Source organism: Sorex araneus, chromosome X, assembly GCF_027595985.1.
Source record: "Sorex araneus isolate mSorAra2 chromosome X, mSorAra2.pri, whole genome shotgun sequence".
NCBI lineage: Eukaryota > Metazoa > Chordata > Mammalia > Eulipotyphla > Soricidae > Sorex > Sorex araneus.
The window spans coordinates 318851181-318869489 of record NC_073313.1 but is presented as its reverse complement, the minus strand read 5'-3'; the positions used below and the strand labels follow the sequence as shown (position 1 = coordinate 318869489).

The following is an 18309-nucleotide window of genomic DNA, read 5'->3' as shown; positions in this document are numbered from 1 at the left end:
TATTCCTGAGGGGGCTTGGGAGGCTATATGTGGTGCCAGGGATCAAACCCACATCAGATGCATGCAAGGAAAGCGACTTAAGGACTGTACTGTCTCTCTGGTCTTGATACGGGCATTTATGGAGTATTTAAACTTGAGGTGAATATATATATATTTTTAATTTATTTTTTATGTGCACTATTGCTTTATTTTCACTGTATTACATCTGTATTATGGGGCCATTTTGTTTGAACTCTTTTTGTTGTTGTTGTTGTTCAATTTTATTCTATTTACTTATTTTTAAAATTAATTTATTTTTTAATTAGTGAATCACCGTGAGGGTACAGTTACAGATTTACACATTTTCGTGCTTGTTATATTTTTAAATTTTTAAGAAATATTCTTAATGTCTTGGAAATGCATTACTGTATTATACAAAATCTGATTATTGTATAAAGGAACAATTTCCTGTTGACTGGGAAAATTAGTAATTTGGAACATTTTGAATTTGCTCTTTTATACTTCATTACCCCTACTCTGTTATCTCTTTTTTTTTTTAAAGAAATATTTTATTGAATCACCGTGAAAAAAAGAAAAAAAAATTACAAAGCTTTCAGGTTTAAGTCACAGTCAAATACTGATTATACCCCCATCCCTTCACCAGTGCACATGTTCCACCACCAAGAACCCCAATACACCCCCCTCCCACTCTACCCCCCATCTAAGTAGCTAATGAAATTCCCTTCATTCTCTATATACTTTGAGTACATTCCATATTTCCATACAGAACTCACTATTATTGATTGGAAATTTTCCCCAACAATCAGGCCTGCTGAATAGGCATCATCTAATAATTTCTCTTCATTGCTGAGAGTGAAGACTTTGAGATAGAGGCCGCGCGGTTTTGGGTTTCTTATATTTTAGCTCAGTTCACAGTCAAAATGGATGGCTGCAAGAATCCGCTCTGGTGCCAAAATGGGTTAGGAGACCTCAGGATCACAGTCTTTAGGCGCGGAGGGTCTGTTTCTCGTGCCGCGGCTCCGGTTCATCATACTCTGTTATCTCTTTAGTTAATGCTGTCCAGTCTTAGATGTTTTCTTAGTTAGTTTGAATTTCTAAATATGTAAAAGGGATTCTGGTCAAAGGACAAAAACATGTTTGATATTTTTGATATTAAAAAAATTAAGTGATAGAAGAAAAGCATCTGCCATAGAGGCAGGCAGGGGATAGGGGTGGGGGGGTTGCTGGGAGGGAACCTGGGGACACTGGTGCTGGGAAATGTATACTGGTGGAGGGATGGGTGTTGGAGTACTGTGTGACTGAAATCCAATCATGAACAGCTTTGTAAGGCTCTATCTCATAGTGATTCAATTAAAAAGTTAAAAATATATATAAATAAATTTAAACCTAGTAGTTAATATTTGCTAGATGGATGGAGGCTTCTGAACCAGCAGTGTTCAAAGGTCTCTCCTAATGGTGCTTGGGGTGCGGGGAAGCATGTAGTGGCTGGAAATCTAACCTGGGGTTCCTGCTTATGAAATGTGCACTTTAGCCCTATTACCTACTTCTCCAGCCCACTTGCTATAAGTTTTGCTCAGTCCTTTTCCCACTAGTATTTTTTTCACTTCCTCTTTTTTTATTTTAAACCAGTGTGTTTCCTGCTTCCTCACTAAACTTTATTGCCATTTTCTATTTTTTCTTTATGCTTTCCCTCTTTTCTTCTTCCTTGTTTATTTAAATTCTTTCATTATAATTACTTTACAAATACTCTCAAGCCAAGATACCTCTTAAGAAAATTTGTACTATCTTCACAGGACATAATTATCATAGATTTAGTTGGATTTGTGTTTGTGCTTAGAAATTTAGTAGAAATTTGCCACTAAAGATGAAGAAAGGGCAAGGAAGATAGTTAAGTTTGCGTGTTTTATACAAGCTTTTAAATTAGCATAAATTATGACTTGAACTTCAGTACTGTATTCTAGAATTTCACCACTTAGATATTATAATTTATCTTTTGATTTAATATCTTTATTTTGACATATTTCCACTATTATAAAATATTTGGTGATATATTGTTCTGTGGTTTCATTTTCTCTAGGTTGAAATTCTTGAAAATGAAATTATTCAAGAAAAGCAAAGTCTTCAGAATTGTCAGAACTTAAGCAAGGATCTAATGAAGGAGAAAGCTCAGCTTGAAAAAACAATCGAAACTCTTAGAGAAAATTCAGAAAGACAGGTTCATTAATTTTTTACTACGAAATGCAATGTATTTTATAAGATATCATTAATGATATTTTTTAATTTATGCAGACAGAATGTTTATATGACACTAAAGGAGGAATAATTTAGAAACATTTAGATTTTATTTTTTTTGAGCAACCACAGATGGTGGTATTGGTGGGAAGGGGCTTTTTGTGCTAGAGCTTGAACCTAGAAGCTTGTATATGGTCTCCCACCTGAGCCACATCTAGAACTTTTAAATCTTAAAGTCACTGGGTTTTTTTTTGTTGTTGTTTGTTTTTTTATTTTGGGTTTCTTTGCTTTTTGGGTCACACCCGGCGATGTACAGGGGTTACTCCTGGCTCTACACTCAGGAATTACTCCTGGTGGTGCTCAGGGGACCATATGGGATGCTGGGATTTGAACCCGGGTGGGCCACGTGCAAGGCAAACGCCCCACCTGCTATGCTATCGCTCCAGCCCCCATTAAAGTCACTGTTTTTAATCTCATTTCATGCCCATATATTTTTGGAAAAGATGAGGAAAAAGTAAAATTTTTTTTTTTATTTTTATCATTTTTTAAAAAGTTTTTTTCCTTTTTGGGTCATACCTGGCAATGCTCAAGGGTTACTCCTGGCTCGGCACTGAGGAATTACTCTTGGCAATGCCAAAGGGACCACATGGAATGCTGGGGATCAAACCTGGGTTGGCCACGTGCAAGATAAACATCCTACCCACAGTACTAACTCTCCAGCGCCCAAGCTAAGAATTTTTTAAATTGCTAATATATACAATAATTAGTATTATTGCTAGTAAAAAACTTGTGGTACCTACATTTTCAAGTATCTTTAAAAATGGACTACATTTTCTAATGCTACTATGGGGAATTTAGAAGAAATATAGCAATCCTGACCCAATTTAAATGACTGAATTTTTGTGTATACTGTTAGATTTGTTTTTAAGTCTTTATTGCTCGTTCATTTTATACTTAAAGAATCGAGCACTGGATAGATTGATGTGCTATTTTAAATTTTCTTCGTTTTTCAGAAGTAAAATTACTAGCTTATGTGTATTTTTAATTCTTAAGCAACCTATAAAAAGGCAGATTTCTATACAGTTAATAGAACAAAAGTTCTGGAGCTAAGATTAAATCTTAGGCCTTTCACAAGTTTCTAGGGAGATTGTTTTAAACACTAAATTTTGAGTAACATTGTGTTAGGTCATCTATAAATGGGATAGCTGAGCTTTCAAATGTACTAAGGAATTTTGTTATTTGATTTTTCCAAATTCTTTTTGAGAAGAAATATACATCCATATATGTTCATAAAAATAAAACAGATATTTAGTAAAAACTTGTTATATATATGCATTGCAAAACGTATTAAGTGAAAGTAGCTTATATCCTCAAGAAGATATGTATGTGTACTTTATATATTTTCATATAGATATGTTAGAAATATCTAACATTTTCAGATTTCAGAATCTGAAAATTTTTATTAAGTACATATTAGTTAATTATTACTTTATATCATGAACTCCCTTAAGGCATGAACGTTGTTATCTGACTCTATCTACACAATGATCTTACTGGTGGGGGGATAGGTGTTGGAAAACTCTGACTGAAATCGAATCACAAGCAGTTTTGTAAGGTCTGTCTCACAGTGATTCAATAAAAAAATTTTTCTTTTAAAGTAAGATACACATAATATCTGTAGTTATGGTCTGAGTTTTTTTTTTTTTACCAGTGCTGGTGTTGAACCCAGGCCCTCACACATGTAAGACAAATTGCTCTACACTTAGCTAAATTCTAGTTTCCTCCTATTAGTTTTAGAAAAAGAAATTTTTTTATTTTATATAAATGTATATTTATATAGTTAGTTTTATTGACTAAATAAAATTTAAATTTTATTCTTTATATTAGATTAAAATATTGGAACAGGAAAATGAGCATCTGAATCAAACCGTGTCTTCCTTGAGGCAGCGTTCCCAGATAAGTGCTGAAGCAAGGGTGAAGGACATTGAAAAAGAAAACAAAATTCTCCACGAATCTATCAAAGAAACAAGCAGCAAGCTAAGCAAGATTGAATTTGAAAAAAGACAAATTAGAAAAGAATTAGAACATTATAAAGAGAAAGGAGAACGAGCAGAAGAACTTGAAAATGAATTGCATCATCTTGAAAAGGAGAATGAATTGTTACAGAAAAAGATAACCAATTTAAAAATTACTTGTGAAAAAGTTGAGTCCTTAGAACAAGAAAATTCAGAGCTAGAAAGAGAAAATAGGAAGTTGAAAAAAACTTTGGATAGTTTTAAAAACCTTACTTTTCAGTTAGAATCACTAGAAAAAGAGAATTCCCAGCTAGATGAGGAAAACTTAGAACTGCGAAGGAATGTGGAATCTTTGAAATGTGCAAGCATGAAAATGGCTCAGCTACAACTAGAAAATAAAGAGTTGGAAAGTGAAAAAGAGCAACTGAAAAAGGGTTTAGAACTCATGAAAGCATCTTTCAAGAAAACGGAACGTTTAGAAGTTAGTTACCAGGGTTTAGATACAGAGAACCAAAGATTACAGAAGGCTCTAGAAAATAGCAATAAAAAAATTCAACAATTAGAGAGTGAACTACAAGACTTAGAGATGGAAAATCAAACATTGCAGAAAAATTTAGAAGAGTTAAAAATATCTAGCAAAAGACTAGAACAGCTGGAGAAAGAGAATAAATCATTAGAGCAAGAGACTTCTCAACTGGAAAAAGATAAGAAGCAACTGGAGAAGGAAAACAAGAGACTCCGACAACAAGCAGAAATAAAAGATACCACATTAGAAGAAAATAATGTGAAAATTGGAAATTTGGAAAAAGAAAACAAAAGCTTAATCAAAGAGATTTGTATTTATAAAGAATCCTGCATCCGTCTTAAAGAGTTAGAGAAAGAAAATAAGGAGCTTGTAAAGAGAGCAACTATTGATGTAAAAACTTTGGTCACATTACGTGAGGTAAATTTACAATTACAACCTATAAGATTTAACTATAACTCTTGAGAATAATTAGAAATTTATAGGTGTAGATGAACAGTCAGTCCTCTGAAACATGGTTTTGCAGGTCAGAAGGTAGAATGTTTAGTTCATTTTTTGCTACCACTAAACAATAGGTGGTATATATTCATAAGTTTTATTTAAAAATACCTTAGCATTCTGAAAAAAGTTACTTTAGAAGTCTGCATTTCACCTGAAGAGTCTTTGAAAGGAATGCTATTATTAGCCTCTCATTTTTTATTTTTCTGCTCTATAGTCTTACAGACATAAACAATAGCTTCCTTTTTCCTGACCCCTTGTTCTTCAGATCAGTATTTTCAAGCATCTTTCACTGGGAAAAGGGCACGTGAAGTAACAGGATGTTATGTATGGCATTTATTTATAGAAATGTGCACTGAGTGTAGCTTTTTAGAATAATGTCAACAGATATTTCCCCCCATGGTTTTCAAAGTTTTTGATTCACAAAAATTTTGTTTTTAAGACTAATATAAACAAGATACATTAGCAAAAAAGTAAATAGTTCTGTGTATTTTTTATTGAATTGTTTAACTTATTATTCTTTCTTTTTTTTTTTTTTTTTTTTGCTTTTTGGGTCACACGTGGCAACGCACAGAGGTTACTCCTGGCTCTGCGCTCAGGAATCACCCCTGGTGGTGCTCAGGGGACCATATGGGATGCTGGGACTCAAACCAGGGTCGGCCGCGTGCAAGGCAAACGCCCTACCCGCTGTGCTATTGCTCCAGCCCCTGAATTGTTTAACTTATTAAGGAAAAGTTCAAAAATACTGTTTCTGTCTTTACTTGTTCGAATTAATTTCTTTTTGTAGATGGTGATTGTTAAAATCTTGGGTTATTTTTATAGATGTTTATGTTCACTTACACGAGTTTGGGATTTCTTTAAGGATTTGGTGAGTGAAAAACTGAAGACACAACAAATGAATAATGATCTAGAAAAATTAACTCATGAACTTGAGAAGATAGGATTAGATAAAGAACGACTCTTACAAGATGAGCAGAATACTGATGACAGGTGAGTATTAAGTTACTTGGCAAAAATTGAAATTATTTTTTTATTCAAATAGTGTGCCTTGGGGCTGGAGAGATAGCACAGCGGGTAGGGCGTTTGCCTTGCACGCAGCCGACCCGGGTTCAAATCCCAGCATCCCATATGGTCCCCTGAGCACGGCCAGGGGTAATTCCTGAGTGCAAAGCCAGGAGTAACCCCTGTGCATCGCCAGGTGTGACCCAAAAAGCAAAAAAAAAAAAAATAGTGTGCCTTTATGAGTTGTCAATTCTTTTATTTTTTATGCCAAAGATGTGAGACCATCAGGCTAAGAAATTGGACAGAGTGCAGTATTAAGCAAGGAAGATAGCAAGTCAAATAAGAAAAAGAAACCAGTATGTGGATTTATAGAACAATGAAGCAGAGTGTGAGGTTAGGAGCCTAAGTTAGGATGTCTTTGTACGTGTAGAATGACTCATAGAGTGATGAAGAAATTCGCAGCCGGTTCTGGGTTTCAGGGTTATCTATTAGAGGAGAATATCTCCCCAGTGTCCGAAAACCTGCTGCCTGCCAGCTGCTGGCCTCAAGTCCTTGCTTCTCAGCTTAGTCCCCTCTCTCCCTGAATGAAGCACAGATGAAACAAAAAAAAATACGGAGAATTGGCAGGGTGGAAAATAATGTATAAAACTAAGTTTCAGAGTAAATATACACTTAAATGCACTTAAAAAGCTATATACACTTTTGTTTTGGAAATGGTCAGTTTAAAGAATGTTTATTCTTCCATTGTAATTACATTATAGAAAAGTTAATAAGACTTTTAAGTAATCTATGATTTAGCATATAATAAGCCATATAGTGATTCCCATTAGGACAGAAATATTGTTAAGAATTTTGTTTCATATAGACTAGATTTTAACTCAGTGGAACATAATAATCTGTTTTAGCACATACTCACTATTGCCGTTAAAAAAGTTTCCATATTGAAACTTTTTATTAAAAAAAGTAATGCTAAAAAGGAAAAGGAAAAAGTAATGATAAATTCTATGGATTTTTATAATTTTGAGTATTCTTAAATGGAACAAAGTAGTAAATTGAATTTTAGGAACCTTTTAAAGATACTGTAAAAAGTAATTTCGAGATTTTTATTCTACTGATAAATTCAAGCAAACCATACTGAATTAATTACCTATGTATTTCATGAGATATTTTTTTAATTAGCTGGTTAAATGCTAACTTATTTGCCTATCTTTTAATAGATACTGTGTATGCATCACTTCTTTATTTAGCCAGATTTATTACTTGTCAAATGAAAGACATGAAAAAGAGGAGAAGGGGTGAGGATTTCATCTGTTCACTGCTCTGGAGTACATGTTTTACATGCCAGCTGGGCACTGTTAGGGAGCCCCCCCAAAAAAAAGGTAGAGGGGGAAAATATAGTAAATCATGTAGTTGCCCTAACTAAAACTTATAAATTTATAAACCAGTTTCAGATGAGATCTTTGTACTATTTACACCTCTTCTAAAACCTTAGTTTATACAGTTAACATTTATGGAACTCTTTTCTGTTTGATCAAGAGCTTGAAGAATCATAGAAACTTGCATGATGGAAACAGTGGGGAAAGGAATGCCATGAAATAAAGTGCAAAAATGTATTGAACAATTCTTAGGGTCACATGAAAGATAGATTTGACAAGGGGTAATTTGGAGGCACAGAGATCAGTTAGGAAACTACTGTGATGGTGTGGGCAAGATGAATAAAGGGTATTTTTAAAACTAAGACTTTTAGGAAATAGAATTGAGAGCAACAGTTAGTTACTAATTAAATCTAGCCATTAGGAAAAGAAGGATCTTAAGCCACAAAAGTAACTTGTTCCTAGGCTACTAAGTTAGTCTTCCTGTCACACAAAAAATAAAAGTGCGCAAACATAAATTCCAATATCCTGACTTTTACATTTTGGTACTAAGGTTATCTTTTTGTATCTCTAGTCTCAAAAGGTGAGCCAGTTGTTTGTTACTGTGGTCTTTCCCTCTTTTCAGTTAATGGCATTGCCTCTCACTTCCTTTGAATGTGGTTATTAGTATTGCCATCAAGAAATATGTAGTCTGCTTTTTCTTCCTGTTTTTCTTTTTTTCCCTCCTCCTTCTCCTCCTCCTCCAATTCCTCCTCCTTCTCCTCCTCAACCCACTCCTCTCCCTCCTCTTCTTGCCCCCTTCTCCTCCCCCTCCTCCCCTTCCTCTTCCTCCTCCTCATACCTGCTCATTCTTCATCTTTGTCCAGCTGATTCTTCATCTTCCTTTTTTTCTCACTGCTGTTAATGCTGTTACTGGTTCTTCTTCTCACTGTTGCTGCTATTGCTGGTGTTTGTCTTCTTCCTCCCCTTCCCCATTCTTCTTTCTGTTGATTCTGATTTTTATTCTCAAAAATTGAGAACTATCTAGTCTGGAATTTATATGTAATATATATTATAACTTTACTTTTTATATAACTGCTTAATAGTGTAACAAATCCAACTACTTCCTCTCTCCATAGTTTAATGAAATTTTTGAGACATATTTCTCTTTATTAAGCATTAAGTTTTGCTTTTGACAATAAAGGCTTTAATTTGGGACCCAATTTGATTGATGATTTTATGTTGTTTCATGAACAGGGATAGTTTAAAGTCTGGGTGTTTAAGTTTGAGCAGAAAAATTTGTCTCTTAAGAAATAAGTATTGCATATATGACATTCTCTTAAAAATCATTTTCTTATGCCCAGAAATCAAATATATTTTTTACTTAAATAATAGATACAAACTTTTGGAATCAAAACTAGAATCTACTCTAAAGAAATCCCTTGAAATAAAAGAAGAAAAAATTGCTGCCTTAGAAGCTCGATTAGAAGAATCCACAAATTATAACCAGCAATTACGCCAGGAACTTAAAACAGTAAGTATGATAAGCAAATATTTTCTCCCATTCCATAGGTCATCTTTTTGTTTTACTAAAGATTTTCTTTTTGCTTTGCAGAAGTTTTTTAGTTTGATGTAGACTCAACTGATTTTTTTAATTTGTTGTTTGAAGTTCCTTCTATCAAACTCACGTCTCATGCATGCAAGGCATACATTTAACTATCAAAACTCATTTCGGCTCCAATTGTTTGTTTTTAATTCCCTTACTGTTGATGTTGAATTCTTAAAAACATCACTGAAATCTTGCCTATTTCTATGAATATTTATGATATCTGGTCTAGATCTAAGTTTCAATCCATTTGAATTAATTTTTGTAGATAGTGTAAGATAGTTTCAGTCTTTTGCAAGTTGATGCCAAGTTTTCTTTTTTTAATTAACTAAGTTTTATTCAAATGTTTTAAATTCAATTACTGTGAAATTCACTGTTACAAAATTGTTCATGATTGAGTTTCAGTATACAATTTTCCAATACCCGTCCCTTCACCAGTATACTGAGTTTTCTTATTCTACTTCTTGAGTAGTTTTCTTTCCCATCTTTATGTACTTCACCCTTTGTCATGTGTGTTCCCAGATGTGTTTGGATTTATTTATGCACTCTCAATTCTAGTGCAATGATAGGTATTTCTACTTTTATTTAAAATACCAGATTTTTTAAATTTACTATAGCTCTGTAATCTGGGAACATGGAACCTCTCATGTTTATGTTATTAAAATGTTGGTAGGAATTGTATTGAATATGTACATTGTTTGGGTATGGTGGTCTTTGATGGCAGGGAGATTCCTCCAAAGCAATGTTCAGGAACATGGAATCACTCGAGGCTACCTTCTGCCTACCATAAGAGATGGTTCAGTGCTCAGACCCAGTGGAAGGTGCTGCTCTGATTGGTGATTCAGGGGTACTCAGGGGGCCATAAGGTGCCAGAGTTCAAACTCAGGTACATACACTAGGAATATAGTGCAAACTGCTGAGCTGTCTGTATGGCCCTTGGTCATCGCAGTAATGTCAATTGTTCCAGTTAACAATATTTAATTAATTAATTAAAGATTTGTGCTATGTTTTTATCTATATGTGTGTCATGTTTTATTTCTCTTAATGTCTTAGCAGTTTTTATTGTACAGATACTATATTTTACTTCTTGCTAAATTTATTCTTAGGTACTTAGTTCTTTTTGAAGCCATTGTAAATGGCATAGTTTTATTGATTTTTACCTACTAGCTCAATATTTGTATAAAATAATGCGACATATTCCTGTGTATTGGTTTTATAGTCTGCCTCTTTATAGTCAAGTGCTTCTATTTTCGGTGGGGATTTTAGGATTTTCTATGTATATTATAATATCATCTGTAAGTAGGATAGTTTATTTTCTAGTTTTAATTCCTTTCATTTCTATTTCTTGCTTGATTGTTCTGTTAAGGATTTCTAATACTGTGCTGAGTAATAGTGACGATTGTAGGGAACATTTTCTTCTGCATAATCTTAGAGGATAAATTTTCAGTTATTTGCCATTGAATATGTGTAATTTTGGGGTTTGTTATAATGAACCTTATTATTTTTAAAAGTATTTCCTCAGTTGTAGGATAACATAGCCTCAGGTAGTTTAGGTTCATTGGGTTACTCCCATCACAGTGCTCCCATTCCTCTGTGTTTATTTGTAGCTTCTTTCTTAGTGTTCTGTTGACTTGTATATATTGGTTTTCTCTTTTCCTTGAGTCCTTTGTATAGTTTATTCAGAGCCATGTCCTTTTGTATGGACACAGGAAGAGGAAGACTTAGCAAATGCTATGCTTTTGTAACCTGGGAGTCATTTGACTCTACATGATATTTTCCTCCTGGGCATCTGTTCTAATCTAAGCCTCAGCTGCCCTTACTTCCTAGCACCCCCAAAAGCAAGGTCCCGATGAGGGACAGGATGGACCCAGAGCAAGCGGTGAGTTGTATGTTACCCTGGAATCGAGATGGGCCTGGCCAAAGTGGCTAATGCTTAACTGTAAGTTAAGAGCTTGGTCACGGACAAATGCTGTCATGATCCAAACAGTGATAACTAGATTTGGACCCTGCTAGGGTTAGGAATGATTAATCTGGCCTGAGTGCTGTAGTCTGAGTCTGTGGCAAGATGTTGCCAGGAGAGCTGCCTTGCAAGCCTCAATGTATCTCTTTCTATGTCCATACAAAAATAACTAGTATAAAGATGTGAATAAGTTCTTGGACTAAGGAAAGGAGAAAACCTTAAGAGGTATTTTACCTGCTGGCAGTCAGGAAGGAATGCTTGGCCCTCAGGAAGGGCTTTCTTAAATGTTGATTTTGCTACTTGACTGTGTAGCCTAGAGGGCAAGGTGGGAGAGACAAATAGGGGGAGAGACTAGTGAAGGAGGGGCTGAGATAGATCCAGAGAGAGGACAGAGCTAGGAGTGCGGGAGATGAGAAAAATGGAAGATTGAATAAATGGTAACTAATCAGCAACCAGTTTGGTCCTCGTTCTTCCTTCGCCTGACCTTGGCCAACACCCGTCCCGATCCAGCCCATACACAGCGGTTCCAGAGCACCGAACACGGGCAGTGAGACAGAGCCGCCCGGAGAGCCCATGAATGCACACACCCTTCAGCATGCATAGTTTTTCACACTCAGTCTCAGTTTTATAAAGCATTTTTAATCACAAATACATGTCCAGTCTTTTCAAATGCTGTCTTTTCATCTAATGATGCAATTGTGGTTTTTAAAATCCTTTTTGTTGGATTTGTATATTGCTTTAATTTAATTGCTGGTATTAAACTATTCTTTGATTTCTGGAATAAAGCACATAATTTTATGCTAGGTTATGTTATATGTGATTCATTTAATGTATCATTGAATTTTGTTTGATAAGAATTTATTGAGAATTTTTGTCTCTGTCAGAGCTATATGTGGTCTTAAGTTTAATTTTTTGTCATGTCTCTTTTGCATGCTTTTGGTATCAGGGTAATTTTTACTTTATAGAATGTATTTGGAGATACATACCCTTTTGTTTAGTTTTTCTTAAGAACTTAAGAGTAGGTATTAGGTCATTTTAAAAGTTTTGTTGAACTCAGTAGTGAAACTATCTGGTACTCAGCTAGTTTGGGGGGAGCTGTTTTATTGCTTTCTTAATTTTCTTGCTTGTGATTGTTCTTTAAGGTTTTTCATTTTCTCTTAGTTCAGTCTTAGAATCTAAGTGCAAATCTAAATATTTGTCCATTTCTTCTAAATTTTCTTATTTATTAATATCACGAATCACAAATCACGAAATCCCATTGATCGTCGAGTGGCTCAAGCGGTCTCAGTAACCTCTACATTCATCCTATCCCTGAGATTTTAGAAGCCTCTCTCTTCTCGGCCTTCAGAATGATGCCGCATTGGAGGCTCTTTCAGGGTCATGACCCTGAAATTTATTAATTAAAAATTTATAAATGACCCTGAATTTATTAATATACAGATTTTATTGTATATTTGAACCTTTTGATTTATGTAATGTATGTTATAACCTTATCTTTTATTTTCATTATATATATTAGTTTTCTCCCAGTAAAATACTTTAAATAAAATTTTAGGTGAAAAAGAATTATGAAGCTCTGAAACAGAGACAAGATGAGGAAAGAACGGTGCAGAGCTCTCCTCCAACATCTGGTGAAGATAACAAATGGGAGCGAGAAAGTCAGGAAACAACCAGAGAACTTTTGAAAGTTAAAGACAGATTAATTGAAGTAGAAAGAAATGTAAGTATTTAAAAAAATTTTTTTTAATCAGCATCCTGAATCAGCATGGTCTCTTGAGGGAACCTTGGGAGTGCCCTGCCAAGTCTCTGATCCCCACTCCAACCTTTACCTTCATTCCACATACCACAGTAAATATTGCATCTTATTTTTTGGAGGGGGGCATCGGGGGCCACAACCGGCTCTGTTCAGAGTGTGTGCTCAGGGATAACTCCTGGCATACACAAAAGACGATATTTAGTACTAGTGATTGAACCCAAGTAAGCCTCATGCAAGTCAAGTGCTTTACCCAATGTACTGTACTATCTCTCTGGCCTTTAGAATATCTTGGTACTGGTCTTTCTTTTCCTTTCCTGGCACTATCTAATTTTTTCTCAATGTAGTGCTCATTATTTTTTCTTATTTTGTTTTTTACAAATTACATTTTAAGATGGACTGGAGCGATAGCACAGCAGGGAGGGCGTTTGCCTTGCATGTGGCCGACCCGGGTTCAATTCCTTTGTCCCTCTTGGAGAGCCCGACAAGCTACCCAGAGTATCCCGCCTGCACGGCAGAGCCTGGCAAGCTACCCGTGGCATATTTGATATGCCAAAAACAGTAACAAGTCTCATAATGGAGACATTACTGGTGCCTGCTCGAGCAAATCGATGAACAATAGGATGACAGTGCTACATGTTAAGACATTATCCAGATCATGTCACTTACCTTTATAAAATCTTCAGTTGCTTCTCATTTCAATTGTAATAAAAGACAGATTGTTTACTATGTCCCATAATATCCCTCCTGATGACACTGTTCTTCTAGGATCTCTGACTTTATGTAATACTCTGCCACTTCAGCCATCTCATGTATATTAATTTGGGGATAATATCAGTTAATGTCTGGAAAATACAAAACACCAGCAAATAATGAGTAAAATCATATTGGCTTTTTTTCTGTTTCCCTTGTTACCTGAACAAATCACTGACTTTCCTCAGCATTCAGGTTTGCTATCTCAAGTCTGTCACATTAAACTGTCTGTATTCTAAGCCATTCATCATCACAGTCTGCTTTATTCAGTTTATTCATAGTATTTTTCAATTTATACTGAATAAAATACTGAAAAGTAAAACTATTTAAAAGCAGATATTGCTTGTCTCGTTTATTGTGCCTTTATAAAGAGAACTTGTCTGATAGATAGCAGACACTTGGAATATGGCTGAGTGTATGTCACAGTAGGACCAGAGAGTACAGCGATCAGGGCACTTGACTTGCATGCAACTGACCCAGGATCTAATCCTTGGCACTGCATATAGTCTTCTGAGTCCCGTCAAAAGTAAGCCCTGAGTACTGCCAGGTGTAGCCCAAACTCCCCACCCTGTGTTTCTTATAGTAAACAGAAATAGAAGGAATTCAGCAAAAACTTATCCAAAGTTGGATGAGCTTGAGGAACTTTCTTATTAAAAAGTAAAATGAGTGTGTTTAGTATTTTTTTAATATATGTAATTGGGCCACAACCAGATGTGCTGGAACTCTGTTCTTAGTCCTAGCAGAGCTTGGTCCATGCAGTGGTGCTTGGAGGGCCTCTGGGGTTATGTCCAGCATGGTGCTCAGGGGGCCATGTGGTGCTGGAAGAGAACTCAGGGCCTTGGCACGTGCTAGACATGTGTTCTGCCACTTACACTAACTTCGTGGTCTGCTATTAGCATTTTAAAGTAAAATTTTAAATCTATCATCTTAAAACCTTTAATATATTAAACAACCAAAAACTACTATTCACTATTGATTCCTTTTCATTTAGATATAATCACCATAAAGTTTATTACCTTATAAAATTGATTTATCTGTGTATATTTTTAATATATATTGTTGATTTTACTATACAGTTTTTGTATGTACATTTAAAAATTATTTTAGACACTATTTTAGGTGATAACCATCTCTCATTTTGTTTATTGAATATATAACATTCTACATTGTAGATATTACCATACTTAAGTAAACTAAATATCAGGTAACATTTAGGTTATTTTCAGATTTGGACACAATGAAAATCCATAAATAAGCTAACAGGTGGTAAATTTATGACATGGAACTTCTAGATCATAATCTAATAAAGAGTTTTTGTGTATATTTGATTTTAATTGATAGTTTTAGGTTTACAAAATCACACCAGGTTTTAGTCATATTGCGTAGATTGTAGTAGATTAGATGATCTTTTTTTTTTTACAGATCATCATTGGGTATTACCAACATTTTAATTTTAATTAAAATGATAGGGGAAAGTCATTTAATTTTCATGTTTAAAGGTGTTAGGAGAATGTAAGGACAGTCTGGCTGTGACATCTGTCACCTTCATGATAGCCAGTATTAATTCAGCTGATCTTTCTACTAGGATGGTGTTCTCTTCCTTTCTCACTACTCCAGGTACATTTTTCCCCAAGCTGACTTGCTTGGTCAGTTGGTCTTTGCCTTTGAGCGGTTAGAAAGACGCATTCTATTGACTAGACATCATCCCATTTCTATTGAGTACTTTGGGCACTTTGAGCAAAATTAAAAACCATATAGTTGATCAACTCATTCTAGTTTCTAGTATTAGTAATTATATTTGAAATGCAATGTTTAAAATTTTGGACATTATAGAATAGTTATGATATATATGCACAATATACATTGCAGTTTCTGTGCTACTACTTTTTATTAGAATAATACTGGTTTATAATTTGGGACATAGGGAAATGTTTTGGGTTTTTTCAGTATTAAAATTGTTGAAATTGGCCAGAAGTGTGAATGAGTGATAGAGCATATTGCCATGTCTTGTGCCACAGTACTTCTTTTTCCTGAAAAAAAAAATATTTTTCCTGTATAATAGCAATAAATATAATGTAATATGATAGCAATAAATACTTGTAATAGCAGTAAATACTTATTCATAACACCATTATTTGTTAAACAGAAATGTTTGTTGTTGTTTTCAATTTCAATACATGTGGGTTTTTTTGTTGTTGTTATTAAGAATGCTACACTGCAAGCAGAAAAGCAGGCATTGAAAACTCAACTGAAGCAACTGGAAACACAGAACAATAATTTGCAGGCTCAGATTCTTGCACTGCAGAGGCAAACAGTATCATTACAGGAACAGAATACTACTCTTCAGACACAGAATGCGAAGCTTCAGGTTGTAATATTTTGTGGATATGCTACAAGAATCTTGAGTTATGATGCAAACTGAAGAATGACTGAAATGTTCCTGAATGAGTGAATTTAATGATTAATTAAAAATAATTGTATATATTTCTATTTGATGTTATCAAACTTACAGATTGCATTATCTTTACAACTATTTTTAATTTTTCTTAGTACAGAGTTAAAAAATTTAATAGACATATTGTAAGTTACAATTGTATTGAAGTCATTATCATATAGTTGCAGAATATTACACCATTTCCTCCATTGTTTCAAAATCCCTCCACCATTTTTCCCATGATCCCTTCTCTCACCTTACCACCCAACATGATTAGTAGATAGTAGCATTCTAAAAATATATATAAAATAAAGATAATTTTGTTTATATTTATTTTGTGCTCCTTATTTCAGGAGTTTAATCTTTATTATTCTTACTACTCCGAATCAATAATAAAATAATATAGAAAATAATGTAGAAGATCATGACTTTAATGCTATTGCAACGTATGGTTGCAGCAGACTATTTCTGATCATATTTGTACTTTTTTTAAGAATAGCATAGCATGGAATTTTTGTCTTCAGACTTTTTGGTCAGGGAAAGTTACAATTTTCTAAAACCTCTAAAACCTTTTGTTTCTAAGAACAAAATAACATTTTCTCACTGAATCAGTAGTAAAGGACTGTTGTTAATGTTGCAGTGACGTGGTGTAGTAATGCCATATTAAACTATTAATGTAAATACTGTTGAATATTATGGTGCCTCAGGAAGAAATAGGTAAAAATTGTCTTTTTTTTTCAGAACTCTTATACAAATGGCAACTCAGATACTTCAATTATATTTGAGAATATTTCCATTTGAATGTTTTTTTAAATGGGACTTTCCTATAGTAATCAGAAAACCAGCTAGACAAATTCTAAAAGAACTGTAACACTCCAACTGAATTTTTTTTAATTTATCTATTTTTTAATTAGTGAGTCACAGTGAGGTATAGTTACAGATTCGCACATTTTCGTGCTTGTTTTTCCCTTATGCAATGTTTAAGAGCCCATCCCTCTACCAGTGTCCATTTTCCACCACTCATAAACCCAATATCCCTCCCACCCCCCCCAGTCCCATCCCCCCACCCCACCCTGCCTCTGTAGCGGGGCATTCTAATTTGATATCTCTCTTTCCTTTTGGGTGTTGTGGTTCCAAATAAGGGAATTGAGCACTCCAACTATTTTCACAAATAGTTTTTCTGTTTTGAAACTAATATAAATAATAAATTATTTTAAATTATGTACTTTTTCATGAGTATAATACAAATGAATTCTTGTTAACTACCTTCATTTAAAATAATTCAACCCAAAATATATGCATATATATCTTAAAACATATATATCAGACGTGTTAAAACACATATCAGTAATCAAAATGGAATACTAGCCTTTTTTTTGGCACTCTAAAATCAATCTTTTAGATATATTTTGAACATAGATTGATTTGTTTAATTTCCTAAATGTAATTTATTTTTTAAAAGGGAACAAATCAGCTCTTTTTCCTTAGGGCTGATAACAGTTGTCACTCTTTACAGGTCGAAAATTCTACCCTGAACTCCCAAAGTACCTCACTTATGAACCAGAATGCACAACTCCTAATCCAGCAGTCGGCCTTAGAAAATGAAAATGAATCTGTAATCAAAGAGCGAGAAGACCTGAAATCGCTCTATGATTCTTTGGTCAAAGATCATGAAAAACTGGAACTTCTTCATGAGCGGCAAGCTTCAGAGTATGAATCTCTTATTGCCAAACATGGAACACTAAAATCGGCACACAAAAATCTTGAGGTGGAGCATAAAGACCTTGAAGATCGGTAATTCATTATATTTCTAGTATTGTTAATTTGAAACCAGTTTTATTTGGGTAAAGAATAAATTATATGTGTTAGAACTAAAAGACTATTAATGTTTTTCTTATTTTCTTCATTTTTAAATACTTTTTTCCCTAAGGAAACATTGTGACCAAATACCGTAACCTTTTTTTTTTTTTTTTTAGGTATAATCAGTTACTAAAACAGAAGGGACAGTTGGATGATTTGGAAAAAACATTGAAAGTAGAACAGGAGAAGATGCTGCTTGAAAACAAAAACCATGAGACTATAGCTGCAGAATACAAGAAACTTTGTGGCGAAAATGATAGGTACTAACTTATTTTAGCTTTGTGTTGCATCCAGTATATATGGCCCATTTGCAATACCATC

General features: G+C 34.2%; 1 protein-coding gene and 1 non-coding gene across 9 annotated transcripts in view; one reads left to right on the top strand and one right to left on the bottom strand.

Moving 5' to 3' along the window:
• CCDC88A (coiled-coil domain containing 88A) overlaps positions 1-18309 on the top strand; it is a 140099-nt gene that overhangs the window by 86500 nt on the left and 35290 nt on the right. For all 8 annotated transcript variants that reach the window (XM_055119705.1, XM_055119703.1, XM_055119704.1 and 5 more), the window contains exons 14-21: positions 2078-2215; positions 4120-5190; positions 6131-6258; positions 9018-9156; positions 12744-12908; positions 15901-16062; positions 17645-17922; positions 18105-18248. In XM_055119705.1, the coding sequence (XP_054975680.1) occupies positions 2078-2215; positions 4120-5190; positions 6131-6258; positions 9018-9156; positions 12744-12908; positions 15901-16062; positions 17645-17922; positions 18105-18248 (2225 nt within the window). The remainder of the gene's footprint in view (positions 1-2077; positions 2216-4119; positions 5191-6130; positions 6259-9017; positions 9157-12743; positions 12909-15900; positions 16063-17644; positions 17923-18104; positions 18249-18309) is intronic.
• Positions 16943-17004, bottom strand: LOC129400571 (U7 small nuclear RNA). The gene has a single exon (XR_008627784.1). It is a non-coding gene; the product is annotated as a U7 small nuclear RNA (small nuclear RNA).